At 64.4% G+C, this 14999-nt stretch overlaps 1 protein-coding gene across 3 annotated transcripts in view; it reads left to right on the top strand.

Moving 5' to 3' along the window:
• The window catches only part of MLLT1 (MLLT1 super elongation complex subunit), a 131854-nt gene extending 117092 nt beyond the window's left edge, over positions 1–14762 (top strand). For all 3 annotated transcript variants that reach the window (XM_082455183.1, XM_082455184.1, XM_082455182.1), the window contains 7 exons: positions 3737–4291; positions 8336–8423; positions 10033–10141; positions 11158–11257; positions 11518–11589; positions 11890–11961; positions 12172–14762. In XM_082455183.1, the coding sequence (XP_082311309.1) occupies positions 3737–4291; positions 8336–8423; positions 10033–10141; positions 11158–11257; positions 11518–11589; positions 11890–11961; positions 12172–12300 (1125 nt within the window). In that variant the 3' untranslated portion in view covers positions 12301–14762. The remainder of the gene's footprint in view (positions 1–3736; positions 4292–8335; positions 8424–10032; positions 10142–11157; positions 11258–11517; positions 11590–11889; positions 11962–12171) is intronic.
• Positions 14763–14999: the final 237 nt, after the last annotated feature.

Raw genomic sequence — 14999 nt, 5'->3', positions numbered from 1 at the left:
GGACCTTCCGTCCCCGGACTCGCTCCCTTGGCATCCTCTCTCGGAGCACATCTCTGCGCTCCGCCCGGCTGCTCTGCCCCTTCGTCAGGAGGCTTGCCCTCCTGAACCGCTCAGACAGCCAACTGATTGCAGGCTCTTCCCCCGTTCCTCTTGAGGCCAGGGAGCCTGCCCCGTTCTCCCGTTCACCGAGTCCGAGGGCCTAGGGCCACTCGGACAGAACCCCGAGAGGCTGGCGTGGCTGGGGGCCGTGGACAGAGCGTGTCCACTGCTGCCTCCTGAGCGTAACTGGGACGCCCCATCTGTCGGGGCTGGCGCTCCCTCCCGCGGCTGCTCCAGGCTCCGCTTCCTTCTTTGGCAGCAGCTCTGGGCAGAGAGAGCTCACCTGGGGGAAGGGCCGGGTGGAACCATGTGGCAGAGCCAGCTGTTTCGCCCCAAGAAGAAACGTTTCATCGTCTTCTCTCGGCCAGTCGGGCAGGTGGCACTCTGCCCTCCCGACACCTCTCTCTCTGAACTGTCCCGGAGTGGCCTCCGGAGCCCTCAGGCTGGTACCGCAGTGGACCTGGAAGCTTGTGAGCATGCATCCCGTGCTGCAGCCGCCTATACAGCTGTGTCCCCGAGGCCAAGCTCCGCCTGGCTCTCAGGGCAGCTGCTGGTCGTCCGCCACCAACCCTGCAAGTTTATCCATTTCTCATCTTGGCAGTTTTCTTGCTTCACTCCCTGTCGGGTGTCGGGGGCCTGGTTGAGGCGGGGCAGGTTGAGCTCTTGAGCCGTCTTACAGCCTTATGCTCATCAGCAACCTTGGAGGAGCGCCACGTCACCCAGGCAAGGTCTTTCTGGCACTTTCCACAAGGCCACTAGGTCTCTGAAATCCTCAGATCTGTCTGACTTAAGCCCTCTGGACGCGTGAGGCCAGAGTCTTCAAGTACAGAGTGCGGCTCCAGGGTCTTCCCCTCACCGGCCTCCTAGGTCTTTCCCTGAACCTCGTGGGACTTGAAGAAAAATTCTTGCTAGCGATCTTGGCAGCTTCTCCGAGCCACCCACGGTTTTTCGGAAGTCGGTGCAAAATAGGAAGAGTGGGAACTGCCATCTCTTCTGTACCTGTCGCTTGCAAGTCACCTAAGAAGTGCCCTCCCAGGTGGTGAGGACACTCCAGTGGCCGACAGAGCCACGTCTGCTGGGGTTGCTGGTGGCATCTCTTGCTGAGGTCTTTGAGACCCCTGGGACCCCCACCACCACCACCAAGCCAGTGGGTGTATCTGCGAGGCTTGGGAGGCCTGCAGGCAGGGTCTTCCGTCTTCACCCCTCCCGGTCCAGCATCTTTCTGCAGCCCCTGAGTGCTGTGACATAGGGGGTCCCTGCGAAGGTTTCTGCTGATGGCTCTCCAACAGACCCCCTCTGCCCGCTGTCACAGTCCTGCCTCTGAGTCATCGGCCTCTTCTTCCAGCTGAGGAAGCACCTGCTCTTTCCCCCGACGGATTCTCCACTGCCTGGACCTGCAGAGTCTGACTGGCCGGACCGCATGCTCCAGGCAGAAGGGCCAGGAGGGAGGGGGTGGTCCTTGTAGGGCCTGGGGGCCGCTGGAGAGTCTGGTTGTTGCAGCCCCAGGTGGATTGGTCCCTGTGGTTCTGTTTCTGCCCACAGCCCCCCGGAGGGTAGCTTGGCAGGCAGGAAGTGGAGCCTCCCAGGCGAGGACCGGGACCCCCTGAAGGCTCACTGTGCAGGTGGCTGTTCCCTTTGGTCCCGCCGCCCCCTGGACTCGTGCACCTGTAGCTTCAGGGCGCCCTGCCTCTCCTTGTCTGATGTCAGCCAGTCGGCCTGGTGGGCCTTTCTCTAACACTTGGTTCTTAATCATTCTGGGTCCTCGACAGCTTTGAGAACATGACTGCAGCGGGGCTTTGCCCCAGGAACGTCTACATTACGCTCCAGACTCAGTGTGTGACTTCAGAGGGCCTGTGCTCTTGGGCGCCCGTCCAGAGCTCCGGGTGAAGAGCCGCCGCTCCGAGGCGCCTGCTAGTTGGGCAGGCCCTGGACAGCGGGGAGGCTCTGCCGACCCGGGCGGGGGCCGTCGGCGGTCGTGCCCATCAGGGGTGCTCCGCTCCACCTCTCGGGGCCGGGACTGTGCGGCCCAGGCGGGCTCGAGGACGCTGCAGGAAGAGGCCAGGGTGGCGTGCTTCTTGCCTCCCTCCTTGGGGCAGCAGCTTGCTGGAGAGTGGAGCCCCCAGGGACTGGCCCCGTTCCACACACCAGCCCCCCCAGGGGTGCCCCTTTACACAGGCTTCTGAAGGTGCCACCTGAAGGTGGTGTGAGCACCGCTTCCCGCTGCCGTGGTGACGTGACGGCCGGGGCCAGGGCACAGGGCCGACTTCTGTCCAGGGAGGCGGCAGGAGCCCATGGCCACGTGGGGCTGGCCCTGAACCTTTGGCACTGGTGTGGGTAGTGGATCTGCAAGAAGACGGGGACTCCAGTAGGTCAGAGGTGGTTTTAGGCTGTGCCGTCTTTCCCTGTGGCTCTTTGCTGGGAGGCTTCTGTTGCTGCACCCTTGGGGGCTGTGAGCGCAGGAAGCAGAGGCCCAGCTGCTGGGTGTTCACCTGGCTCGCCCGTCCCCTCAGCACTTGGGGTGAGCTGGTAGAGGGAGGCTGCTTTGGGGGGCCCCGCCCAGGTGGGCCCCTGTGGTCTAGCTGCTGGTGGTGCCCAGCCGTGCACCTGTCCCACAGAGTCGGGGGCAGAATCCTGGCAGCTGACGGCAGCGGGCACCTGTCCCGCAGCCCTGGCTGTGCGGCAAGGTGATGACGCGGTGTACGCGGTGTTGATGAGGAGCAGGCCCGGCAAGGTGGCAGACGGGGCTCCTGCCCAAGGGCGCGCTGGCTGCCTGGGGGTGGGCTGACTGTGCACTCCCTGTCTGCCCTGCCCGCCCTGCACCGTCGCCCGGTGAGGTAGGTGGTCTTGCTCCTGCCCAGAGGGAGCACAGGCGTGCAGGCTTGGAGTCCACCAGCCCGGCCTGCGCGGCGGCCCGGTGCGGGGCTGCTCACTGCCTCTGTCCCCAGTGGGAGCCCCCTGGCCTGGCTCATCAACGCCAGAGTCCAGGCTCCACCCTCAGCCCTCTGAATTCCCGAGGCGGAGGCTCAGGCATTGCACATGGTTTAGAAAAGCTGCCCAGGCGGCTTGGGTTCCGGGATGTCTAGGAGCCGTTCGTCATGCGCAGTGCCTGGGAACCCGGCAGGCGCTCAGTAAATGCTGACTGTGGAGATTAAAGGGCGATCAAAGAGCTGCGGTGCCGGCGTGCATTGGGGCCAGGCTGGGCCAGAGCCGGGCCTTCCAGGCAGGGTGGGGCGACCTGGGGAGGCACCTGGCTCTGATGGGGACAGAGGAGAGGCCCCGCCTGCTGGCGCCCCCAGCCCCCGCGCCGCAGCAGCCCCGCGGGAAGCTGCGTGGCGCTGGAGCGGGAGTGGGTCGGTGTGGCTTGCCTGTCTGTATCTGACTCACCGTGTACTCTTCTTGAATCCCTCAGGGGAGTCTTAGCCTGCAGCCGCCTGGGACCTGCTGACACTTCCTAGTAGTTTAAAGGGACAGCTCCATTTAAAACTCTCACCTGCTGCCTTACTTTTTCGCTTTATGGAAGATTTTCTCTAGCTGAGTCTGAATCAGGTGGATTATACTTTGTAGGGGTCGTGGGAGGCGGAGCAGGGCGGCCCCGAGATGCCATTTGACCGTGTCCCCCTCCTGCCCGGCATTGCAGGACGCCAGCAGGGAGAGCGGCAAGGCCTGCAAGGCCCACAAGACGACCAAGGAGCACCGGGAGCGGCCGCGCAAGGACTCAGAGAGCAGGGGTGCCTCCAAGGAGCCGGAGCGCGAGCAGGCCAGGAGCGCCAAGGACGCCGCGCGGAAGCTGGGCGAGGGCCGGCCGCCCAAGGAGGAGAAGGCCCCGCCGCCCAAGGCCGCATTCAAGGAGCCCAAGATGGCCCTGAAGGAGACCAAACTGGAGAGCATGTCCCCCAAAGGCGGGCCCCCACCGCCGCCCCCGCCCAAGTCTTCCAGCAAGCGGCCGGCCACCGCCGACTCGCCCAAGCCCAGCGCCAAAAAGCAGAAGAAGAGCAGCTCCAAGGGGTCCAGGAGCGCCCCGAGCACCTCACCCCGCACCTCGTCTTCCTCCTTCTCGGACAAAAAGCCGGCCAAGGACAAGGGCAGTGCCAAAGGGGAGAAAGTCAAGGCTGAGAACGAGCCCAGGGAGATCAAAAAGCCCCCGGAGGTGGAGGAGTCCAACTCGGAGGACGAGGCCTCCTTCAAGACCGAGGTGAGGTGGCTCCTTCCCCCGCCCTTCTCCCCTTCGCGCGCCCCACCTCGTCCTCTCTCTGCTGGCTCTGAGCCGCGCGGAGGTTACGAGGGGGCTGCGGTGTGGAGCCCTGGGCGCCCACTTGCTCCATGTAGCTTTGGGCAGCCTCCGTGCCTTGCCAGGCCTCAGTTTCCCCTTACGTTGGGAGTGACGAAGCTGCCTCACGAGATCTGTGTGGACGGTGCTTGGGATGAAGGGTCCCAGTTGAGCGTGATACTGGTACCTGGGTTCACAGCTCTTCTCGGGCTGCCCCCTGTGTGGGCCAGGGTCTCACTGGCCGCTTTGGGGTCAGGGTGGGCGATTGTGTCTCACCATGGAGTCCTTCCCCGGCTGCCGCAGGCTCGGTCAGTCAGGGCACCCCCTCCCTCCACTCGTGGTGTGGTGTCCCTGTGTGTTTTCATCCCACTCTCTGGGTCTGGGAGCCAGAGGTTCTGGGTTTTTCCTGCAGCAGCATTTCCATGCGGCTCTCTGAATGTCGCCATCAGAGATGGCTTGAGTCACAAAAGAGCTAGGAGCCAGATTGTTGACTGGGTAGCCAGACCTCTCCGGGCCTTGGAGGGCCATGTCATTTCTGCATGCTGTTTGGCCTCTGGTAGTCAGCGAACAGGGACTTGGAGGGATGGGTGAATGGATGCATAGTTGGATGGACGGATGGATGAGTGAGCGATTGACCCCCTCACCTGTATCATCAGCCGCGGCCTTCAGTGGCCTTTTTTAAAAAATTAATTAATCTATTTACGGCTGCATTGGGTCTTCGTTGCTGTGCGCGGGCTTCTCATTGTGGCGGCTTCTCTTGTTGTGGAGCATGGGCTCCAGGCACGCAGGCTTCAGTAGCTGTGGCTCGAAGGCTCTAGAGCTCAGGCTCACTAGTTGTGGCGCACAGGCTTAGTTGCTCCGCGGCATGTGGGATCTTCCCGGACCAGGACTCGAACCCGTGTCCCTTGCATTGCCAGGCGGATTCTTAACCACTGAGCCACCAGGGAAGCCCTCAGTGGCCTTTTATAGTTCCCAGACTCTTATTCACTCTCAAAGGCAGAAGCTTTGTCTCCAGCATAGCTGTTCAGAGAGCCACTGGGACTTTGAAAGTGGTTCCCAGAGGTGAAGCCAGAGGTGGTTTGTGTCAGTAGCACCGATGTCGTGAGTGTGCGGCTTCCAGGGGCACCTCGTTGGAGGTAGCTGGGGGGTGACAGTTTGGCTCATGAGTAACAGTGCATCCCCACAATTAGGGGCACCCAGGGCTGGTGATGTCATATGCCCAGCGCTTCTTGCGCCCAGGAGATCGTCTGCCAGTGAACCTGAGGATGGCAGAACCCCGGAACGTCTCTCTTACTTGGAGACTCCTGGGAGTCCAGGGCCCTCCCAGCCGCCTCTCGGTTGCCGGGGGTTCTTTGGGTGCTTCATAGCGCCCCGTCTAGCATCTTTCTCTTCTGTCTGCTCAGACCCGGAGCTCTGGGCTGGTGCCCTTCCCTCCTGTCCACCTCAGCTGCTTCCAGAGAGACCTTCCTGTGCCCAACGCTGGTGCACCTGTGTAGGGAAGAGGTGGAGGCCTCCCTGAGCCCTGCCTCCCCAGCTGAATGTTGGTGCCCTGGCCCCGGGTGTCCACCCTGGCGTCCTGCTGTGATTGTTGTGAACACCCGTGCCACTGTGGGCAGCTACCTCCGCCTGCTCGGGGCGGGGGCTGGCTGGGTGTCCAGTGTCTGTGGCCTTGGCCACCGCGGCCCTGAGGCTGGAATTGCTCAAGGAAGCCCAGGGCTTTCTCCTGGCTGAAGAGGCGCATCCCGCGCGCTGAGAGACTTCTGACGGCAGGTCTGGGCCGTCAGCCCGCCCGGGGGGTCTCTAGGGCTGCTGGACAGTGGCTCACCTGTCCTGACCCCGGGACCTGGCGAGGCACAGGTGGCCATGGTGAAGGGGGCGAGACGGCCTTCCAGGCCCGGGCCTCCGCAGCTGCCCTTGCCTGTCTCCGGCCGGCCCACGCTGGAGGCTGAGTGGGCGCCACTGCCGGAAAGCTCTGACCGCTGCGTGGAGCCCGAGTCTCCTCCTCCCCCTCGGCCCTCAGAGGGGCCGGGCAGCTCCTCGTCTGAGTCCCAGGCTGAGCCCCCCAGCTCCGCTGGCTGCTCCTCTGGGGTCTCCTTGGCTGTGGGGTTCCTGACGGTCGGTCCCTTTCAGTCACGGGCCCCGGAGCATTGGGAGCACAGCGGGCCCTCCACCCTCCTTCTGGACACCCCGTGTGGCCTGAGCCCCAGGACTCGTCGGCAGCCCCTCGAGGGCTTTTCTGACCCCCAGGAACCATTAGGCTCTTGGGGCTGAAACCACTTCCAGATTCCCCCCCTCCCCTCCACACCCGCCCCTTGGATTCATGTGGAAGGAAAGGGGACGAGTGTGGCTGAGAAGCCCGCCTGGCCTGCGCCGTCAGGACAGAGCAGGTGCTGCCCTGCCCTGGACCTTCCTGAGCCTGCTGGCCCGAGCCTGCGTGCTGGTGGCCTCCCAGCCAGGTCTTCCCTGCCCCGGAGCTCTGTCCGAATTCCCTGCCCCAGAGGTCGGAAGCGCAGTTGGCATCGACCTCCATGTGCTTAGCAGAGGCCAGCAGGGCAGCTCTTTTACAGATGGGGAAACTGAGGCTTAAAACCAGGAGCTGCCTTGGCCAGTTGGTGAGAAAGCCAAGGTCAGAAGCCAGGACCTCCGAGCCAGAATAAGAACTCAAGGGTGTGCATGCAGGGGGGGCCGTGTGGCTCCAGGCCCGTTTTTGGGGGTGGGGAGGGTCACACACTGGTCTGAGTGGTACCCACCCAGTGGACAGTGGTTGATGGCAGTCTAGGCTGGTTTCCCGGGGAGGGTTCTTCAGGGCACACCACTGGCCCGTGTGAAGGTAGCAAGTCGGGGACTTTTGGCAGGGGCGTGCTGGGAGGGCCCGGAGCGGGTCGGGCTGGGCGGTGGCAGACCCCAGAGGAGGGAGCCCTCAGCTCTTCAGCTGGGAAGCATTCTGTGCCTGGGCGGTGGGATCCTTCTCTGGGTGTGCTGAGGAGACACTGCTGGGTGCCTCTGCCTGTCTCCTGGCCCCTTCCAGTTGCTCAGGCTGCTCAGCTCCCCCAGACAGTCCCCGAGGACAGAAGGCTGGATGGTGTCTGGGCACCCTGGGCTGGCAGGCTTTCTGAGCCATGGACTCTGCCCATTGGAGCCCAGTCTGGCCCAGCCCCCGGCCCCGGGCTCATCACTGTGCTGCGCGTACCTGTGCAGGAGCCTGTTGTTTCTCCTGAGGGCCCAGAGCAGGCGCCACCCAGTTCTGGCTCAGCTCCTTCCCCACACAGGCCTCTCAAGTGGGAGGTGCCGCCCCACGCTACTTACTACTTACGCCCTGGTGTCCTAGGGCCTGGGGTCCTAGTTTGGGCTTTTACTGCCCCCTGGTGGCCGAGTCAGGGCTAAAGGAAGAGGAGAAGGGGGATGTGACCGGCTCTGGGTGCAGTGGGGCGGCTGTGAATCCACCGTGTCCTCAAGTGCTTGTCACTTGCCCACACACTCATCGTCACCTCAGGGGCACCCGGTGACAGGGAGACAGCTTGTTGTTGCTACTCAGCCTCAGGACAGACTGAGGAAATGGGGGGCCGGATGAGAACGCACCCACCTTTCCTGTTAGGACCTTCCAGCTGTTGGCCGCAGCGCACACCAGCCAGCTTGCTCTTGCCGGAGGAGGGCAGGGCCCACAAGTGAGGGCAGCCACAGTCGCCTGCCCCCCGCCCGGCCCCGTCCTCCTGCCTGGGCAGGTGGGAGCACCAGGCGTGGCTGGAGATTTAAAGTCCCTCGGCGGCATCCTGGGGCTGGAGGAGGAGGTGGGATGGGGTCAGGGTCTCGGGTGCTGGGGCCTGGCGCCTTGGCGGCCTTTTGAGTGCGTATCTGGGGCGTCCTGCCTGGCTGTCCCCGCCACCGGAGGGCTCCTTTTCTCTGGACTGAAAGATGACTGTTGTCCTCTCTCCCTGCTGCCCCGCCTGCCCTGCCGTGCATGGGGTGAAGTCCGCCCAGTCGAGCCCATCCAACTCCAGCTCCAGCTCCGACTCCAGTTCGGATTCGGATTTTGAGCCATCTCAGAACCACAGTCAAGGTGTGTGCTGGGAAAGGAGAGAGCCGGGGTGGGGACGCATGGGGCTGGTTTCTGGTGGAAAGGCTCACTGCTCTGGGAGCAGCCCCCTGACCTTCCCGGAGGCCAGTGGGGCACTGGGTCTGCTCTGGAGTCCAGGGGTTCACAGGGAATTTCCCGACGTGGACTTGCTCGTGCCCGAGTTTCAGCACACCCTGAGTCTGAACGCTGCCGCCACGGCCGGAAAAACCCGAGGGCAGGGGGCGAGGGAGGGTAGGGAGGCTTGAGCCTGGGCTGAGCTTGCCCAGGGTTTCACTTCAGGATACGCTGTGTGCCTGGACCGGGCCCCAGAGATCCATGTCCATAGGCGTGTGGACGCTCAGGGGGCCGGTGTTAACAGCAAAACCGGCACAGGTCACCCGACCGCCAGCTGTCCGTCGCCTGGGCCCTCAGCTTTGCCCCGTCTGTGCGACAGGGCTTTGAGCTGTGCTTTGTGGGTCTGCGGCGAAGGGGCCTGTTGTGACTTGCGCCCTGCCCTTGCCAGAAGCCTCCTCTCCAGCTCCTCCCAGACGGAGGCTCACTTGGCCAGTGCAGGGTCCCTTCCTCTGCCTCAGCCACCCAGCCAAGCGCTCCGCTCCTGCCACGTGCCTGGCCAGCACTCGGCCCAGGCCCCCGCAGCCTGCAGTGCTGCCTTTTCCCTGCAGGCCGCCTGGGGTACTTGTGGGGAGGTGGCACCAGACCCATTTCCTGGCCCAGCCGACCTCTGCCCGCCCTCGCACTGGAAGCACCTCTTCTGGTGGATCGGATTGAGAATTTCCTCCACGGCCTGCAATCCTTTTTGGAGGGTGGGGGAGAGCTGGGGGAGGCGAGCGTAGTCCGGGGGGCCTGACATAAAGACACGCAGTCCTGAGGGGGCTGGGGGATGGGGTGCTCCAAGCCCACACTCTCTCCAATGGTTCTTATCTACGGGGAAGGGAGGGGGGAACCTGCCGTGCGCGGGATCACATGACCAAGGTAATTGAGGGCTTTGTGTCCCTCTGTTGCCTTGGTAACAGGAATATAAACCAAGATGCCGTCTGTAGGGGACTGGAACCGAGTGTCTCTGGAGAAAGGGGAGGACGGTGGGCCGGGAGCAGTGGAGGGGCCTGCCACGGGGCTGGGCAGGCCCGAGGAGGGCCGCGGGCTGGGGGGCTGGTGTTCTGTGGGCCACGCTTCGGGCCGCGTCGCCCTCCTCAGCCAGGGCTGGTTCGTCCTGCCTGCAGGCAGAGCTCTGATCCCAGCACCCAGAGCAGAGGAGGGCTGCTCCTTCCCTTTGCAATGGAGGGGCCCTGCGGTCCTGTCTTGGGCCAGGGGCCAGAGGCCTGTGAGCAGGGCCAGGAAGGTAGGGGTGGGGCGAGCCAGGGGTCTCTTAAGGAGGGGGTGGCCACGGGGGCAGTGCTTGGAGACGGGCGGCAGGCCCCACCTGGCCAGAGGAACCTCCGAGGTGGGTTTGCCTGGGTGCGTTTTGGGGGTCGTGGCGTCAAGGAGCTCCACGTGGCCCTGGGGGTGGAGGGGACTGTGGGGTGCAGGTGGAGCCCTGAACCCCATTCTCTCCCCCTCCCTCCCTCCCTCCCTCCCTCGCGGCCCTCACCAGGACCCCTGCGCTCCATGGTGGAGGACCTGCAGTCCGAGGAGTCTGACGAGGACGACTCTTCATCAGGCGAGGAGGCCGCTGGCAAGACGAACGCAGGGAGGGACTCCAGGTGCCTGGGCCGGCGGGGAGGAGTGGGCCTGGGCGCACCGGGGCAGCTCTGCCTGGCCCTGCTGTGATCGTGGGGCCTCCAGGAGGTGGGCCAGGACGGGGGCTCCCCGGGGTGAGGCAAAGGGAGCCTCTGAGCCCACCAGGCGGCGCCCTGCCTAGGCATTGAGGGGGGCCTGGGGGTCTCGGGGGGCATCCTTCCTCCCATTGCTTGAGGGTGTGGCTGCCTGGCAGGGAGGAGCAGGACGCTCAGGGAGAGGAGTCCATCACCACCCGAGAACGGGGGCGAGGCGGTGCCCAGCAGCCCGAGGACCAGCCTTGGTCCCAGGCGTATGGGGCAGTGGGGGCTGGTTCCTCTGCTCTCCGGCCAGCGGTCCCTTCCCCCTTCCCCAGGTGCGCTGGCCCAGGGAAGATGATGTGTGGCCTTCCCCCAGAGTGGGGTAAGCCGAGGCCCCTCCTTTGGACACCCCCAGGCCTTGGGAGCGAGCCCACCTCAGGGATGGCTGTGCGTTCTCAGCCTCCAGCCCAGCGCAAGTGCCAGCCTTGGCCCCAGGACTGTGGGGTGGGCTCAGCAGGCTCGGGGTCTGGGCCCCGCCCAGCAAGGGGCAGGCGTCTGATGTCAGCACGCTGGCACCTGTGTCCCTCCCTCCCAGGGCGTTGGGCTCAGGCTGCCGCTGGCAGTGACTCTCCTGCAGGGTGCCGCACCCGGCATTCTGAGCCTGCAGCGAGCAGCGGGCCCCGCCGGGATCCCAGAGTCTCTCAGAGCCAGCGTGCTCATCTCTGGGTTCTTTGCTCTTTGAAGGCAGCTCAGACGCATTCTTTTCTTTCCTTTTCTTTTAAGCTGGCAGTGGCCGCCTAGAGCTGGCTGAGGGAGTCTCCTGAGCTGTAGGGGTAGCGCTGGGCGCTGGCCTGGCCCCAGGGAGGGGCCGAGTCCGTCCCAGAGCCCCAGAGCAGTGTTTGCGGGGGGGCCCCCTCCCCTGGGCACAGGGCGGCCTGACAGGGTGTCGTGTCTGCGTGCAGGTTGAGCTTCAGTGACAGCGAGAGCGACAACAGCGCCGACTCCTGCCTACCCAGCCGGGAGCCCCCTCCTCCCAAGAAGCCGCCCCCCCCCAACAGCAAGGTAGCGTCCTAGGGGCCGGCTGAGGGCTGGGCCTGGGGTTCTCCGAGCGTCCGAGTCTCAGGGTGGTGGGCGCAGAGGAGGGTCATTTCACCCCCAGGCCCCAGAGATCGTCTGCTCCCCAGGAGGGGCTGCCCTTAGAGTTGGCTCCAGGGCCAGAGGAGGGAGGACAAGCAGGCCTGGGGCCTGGGAAGGCAGTGGCCCTGGGGGCTGGGGAAGGGGGTGTGGGCCAGTGCTCACGCAGACCTGGGGTCACCCTGCAGACGTCAGGCCGCCGGAGCCCAGAGCCCTGCAGCAAGCCCGAGAAGATCCTCAAGAGGGGTGCCTACGACAAGGTGGGGGCCGGGGCAGGGTGCGGGGGGCTATGACAGGGTGGGGCTGGGGGGTGGTTGGGGGGCTACGACGAGGCGGGGGCTGGAGTGGGGAGGGCCTACGACAAGGCGGGGCTGGGGGGTGGGGAGGGGCCTACGACTAGGTGGGGCTGAGGGGGGGTGGACCTATGACGAGGCGGGGGTGGGGGAGTGGGGAGGGGCCTATGACGGAGCGGGGCAGGGGAGCACCAGCCTGGAGCTGACGTGGGTGTGGTCACAGTGCGGAGCTGGGTCTCGCCCGCTGAGCGCTTCTCTGTCCCCCAGGCCTACACTGACGAGCTGGTGGAGCTGCACCGGAGGCTGATGGCACTGCGGGAGCGCAACGTGCTGCAGCAGGTACTGGATGCAGCCACCCACCCCGCAGCCCCCTGAGCGCAAAGCATCTCAGAGGAGTCCCGGGCAGGGTGCCCCTGAGGCCCATGGGCTGCTGACCCCCTCAGGCAGCCCCAGGGAATCACCCCCCACTTCTCCTCGAGGGCCTGGTGGGGGCGGGGTCCACCCCAGCCTAGCGCCTGTCCCCTGAAGCCACCTGCCACCACCCTCCAGATCGTGAACCTGATCGAGGAGACCGGCCACTTCAACGTCACCAACACCACCTTCGACTTCGACCTCTTCTCCCTGGATGAGACCACCGTGCGCAAGCTGCAGAGCTACCTGGAGGCGGTGGCCACATGACCCTGGGCCGGGTGCCGGGCCGCATCCCCGGGGTCCTGGGAGGCCACGTCTGGGCCCCGCCTTCCCTCCTCTCTCGACTTGCCCGCCCGCAGCACTGCCTTAGTGACCGCCCTGTCCTCGGCCCACACGGCCAGCTGCACTTTCCTCGTCGGGAGCCTCGGGGCCGAGGGGGCCAGGCCGGCGCTGCTGCTCCCCGACACGCTGGGGCCGTCACCTGGGCCCCCCTTGGAAAGTGGCTTGTGTACTCCCGAAGGGGAAGAAACGTGCCCTGCGGTGGGGGCCTCGCTCCTCGGTGGGGCGTGGGGCGCAGCTTCACTGCCCGGGCCCCTCTGAGAGGCTGGGGCACTGCCTCCGGCCTCCCCCAACGGTTCGGAACACCCCGCCGCGCCCCAGGACCTCAGAGGGCTCCTGCCGCACCAGGACGGGCCCGGCTCGTCCTCCGCGTCAGCCAGACACGGTCCCGTGTCGGCTCTCACTGTGCTGGGACTCCGTGCTGTATAGTTCTCTCTCTATTATATATATATGTCTGCACTGTAGGTACCGAGTGGTTCCCGGGTGTGCATTTCCAGGGCAGCAGTGCACGTGGGAGTGGGGGGGGGTAAGGCGGGACTTGTAGGTTACGATGTCTCCACTGGCCTTGGCGTCGGGCTGAAGGCCGAGCTGGAGCGCCAGCTCACCCTCTCCAGGTGCAGGGAGGACGCCTCCTGCTCCTCCCGGGGCCGGTGAACACTGCGCGCCGCCGTCTCCAGGAGCAGCCCTCCCGGCCCCCAGCCAGCCGCGGGCTGAGACTGGGTCGGCGTCCTGGGGCTCGTCCTCTTCCTCCTTCCATAGGATCCTCTTCCTTCTGTTGACCGAGTCTTCGAACTTCGGAAAAAATGAGCTTTTGCCAAATAAGACGGGATAGTTTGTGGAGTTTTTTGAGGAGCGTCAGGACTCAGAACCAGCCCCTCGTGCCTGGGCCCCGGCCGGCGGCAGGCCCTCCCACCCCAGCGATTCACGCCGGTCAGGGGCTGGAGACCCAACTCCTCGCACGCCTGAAACTCTCCAAGGGCCAAGCCAGCTCCTCCCTCCCGACCAGAACGCCCTCACAGAGTCAGCCCACCTTGTGGGGGGCTCCTGGGGGCTGGGGACCTCGATTCAAGGCTCCTCCGGTCCCCACCGGCTCCAGGAGAGGAGGCCGGGGCTGGAGCCAGGCTCACTTCTCTCCCACCCACTGTCGGACGGCCCCTCCTCCCCTCAGTTTGTGAATTCCCACGTGGGGCGTGCCACGCTCCCCTTCCCTGTGGTCCATGACCATTGTCACTGCTCCGATTCCGTCTGTCTGTCAGGCAGACCCCAAACACTCCCTCGGGAGCCCCGCCTCCAAGGCTTCCCCAACGCCAGCCTTCCTGGTGAGATCCCAGGACTCGGGGAAGGCCCGAGAACTTTCAGAGGAAACCGCCGTGACTCCTCGCCATCTGCTCTGATTCTCTCCCAACCCCACTGCCTTGAGGTATTAGGAAGAGGGCAGGCCTGTGTGGCAGGCTCCGTGCTGCCACCGTCCCCTTCTCCAGGCAGGCCAACAATACTCCGAAGTGGGGCACTTGTCTTCTCTGGAAACTCTAAGACATTGGACAGAAAGGACTGGCCCGAGAGCAGCAGCTGCCTGGCCCTCTGTGCACAGAGGCCGCTGGGGGTCGCGGGTGGGAGCCTCAGCCCAAGGCCATTGGTCTTCCTCCTTGCGGAGGATCCCCTGGGAGGGGCTGTAGGCCTCCCGGCTCTGTGACTCGGGCAGTCCTCTGCTCAGGAGCCAGGCTCTGCCCCGGAGGCAGCTAGAGGAAGGCCGGGCTCTCGGGCCTGCCCTTTGCAGCAGCAGCAGCAGCAGCATCTGGCCCTGCCTGCTGTTTCCAGGGCCTTTGGAAGCACCAACCCATTTCTGTTACCTCCTCTGGCCAGAAGGCCCCAGCGCTGTCCTCCGGAGCTACTCTGGGCCCAGTGCTGGCCCTGTGACCACCTGATGGACGTGCCAGGCAGCCAGGGCCCTGACCACGGCATTCCCAGCTGCTCCCCCCACCCCACCCCCAGCTGCCCGGCAGCTGGGCCCACCAGGGCTCTGGGGACGCTTCCATAGGAAGGGGCCGGCACTTTGTGATTGCCGTGTGTTTAGTGTTAAGCCCCCTGACCCCAGTGCAAATCCCGGTGTTTTGCTATCTCCTGAAGAAAATGTAAACCGACGCCTGAAAGCAAAAGGTATCGAATACCTTTCTTACCCACAAGGGTTTTTACAAAGAATGTGTCTAACTAGGAACTAGGACACTCATCGGCCCGAGACCAACTCCTGGATAAGAGGAATAAAGGAGAATTGTGTTTGTAATAAGTTACAGGATTGTTTCTGTCCTGGATTTTAAACTTTTTGTTAAATTGTGAAATTATGGAGGAGTTTTATAGAAAAAAAGTGAAATAAAGTCAGATGGGAAAGCAGAGTTATGTGTAGAGCTTCATGCATCTGCTTGGTTCCCCCCCATTGTGGAGTTGGTGGGTGGAGCCACAAAGCACCATGGGGTTCCTTGTCTCCTCTCCCCATGCCAGTGCTTCCAGATCAATGACCAGGAAGAGGAGAGAGGGTTGGAACCAAGCCTGTTGGGCATCAGGAGTGGGGACGGAATGTGAGCAAGGCTGGCATCCCGGAGGAATAGAGACGGCACCGCCAGAAACCCAAG

Source organism: Balaenoptera physalus, assembly GCF_965194825.1.
Source record: "Balaenoptera physalus genome assembly, chromosome: 3".
NCBI classification, from domain to species: domain Eukaryota; kingdom Metazoa; phylum Chordata; class Mammalia; order Artiodactyla; family Balaenopteridae; genus Balaenoptera; species Balaenoptera physalus.
Note: the sequence above shows the minus strand (reverse complement) of the source record. Positions and strands in the feature narration are given on the sequence as shown.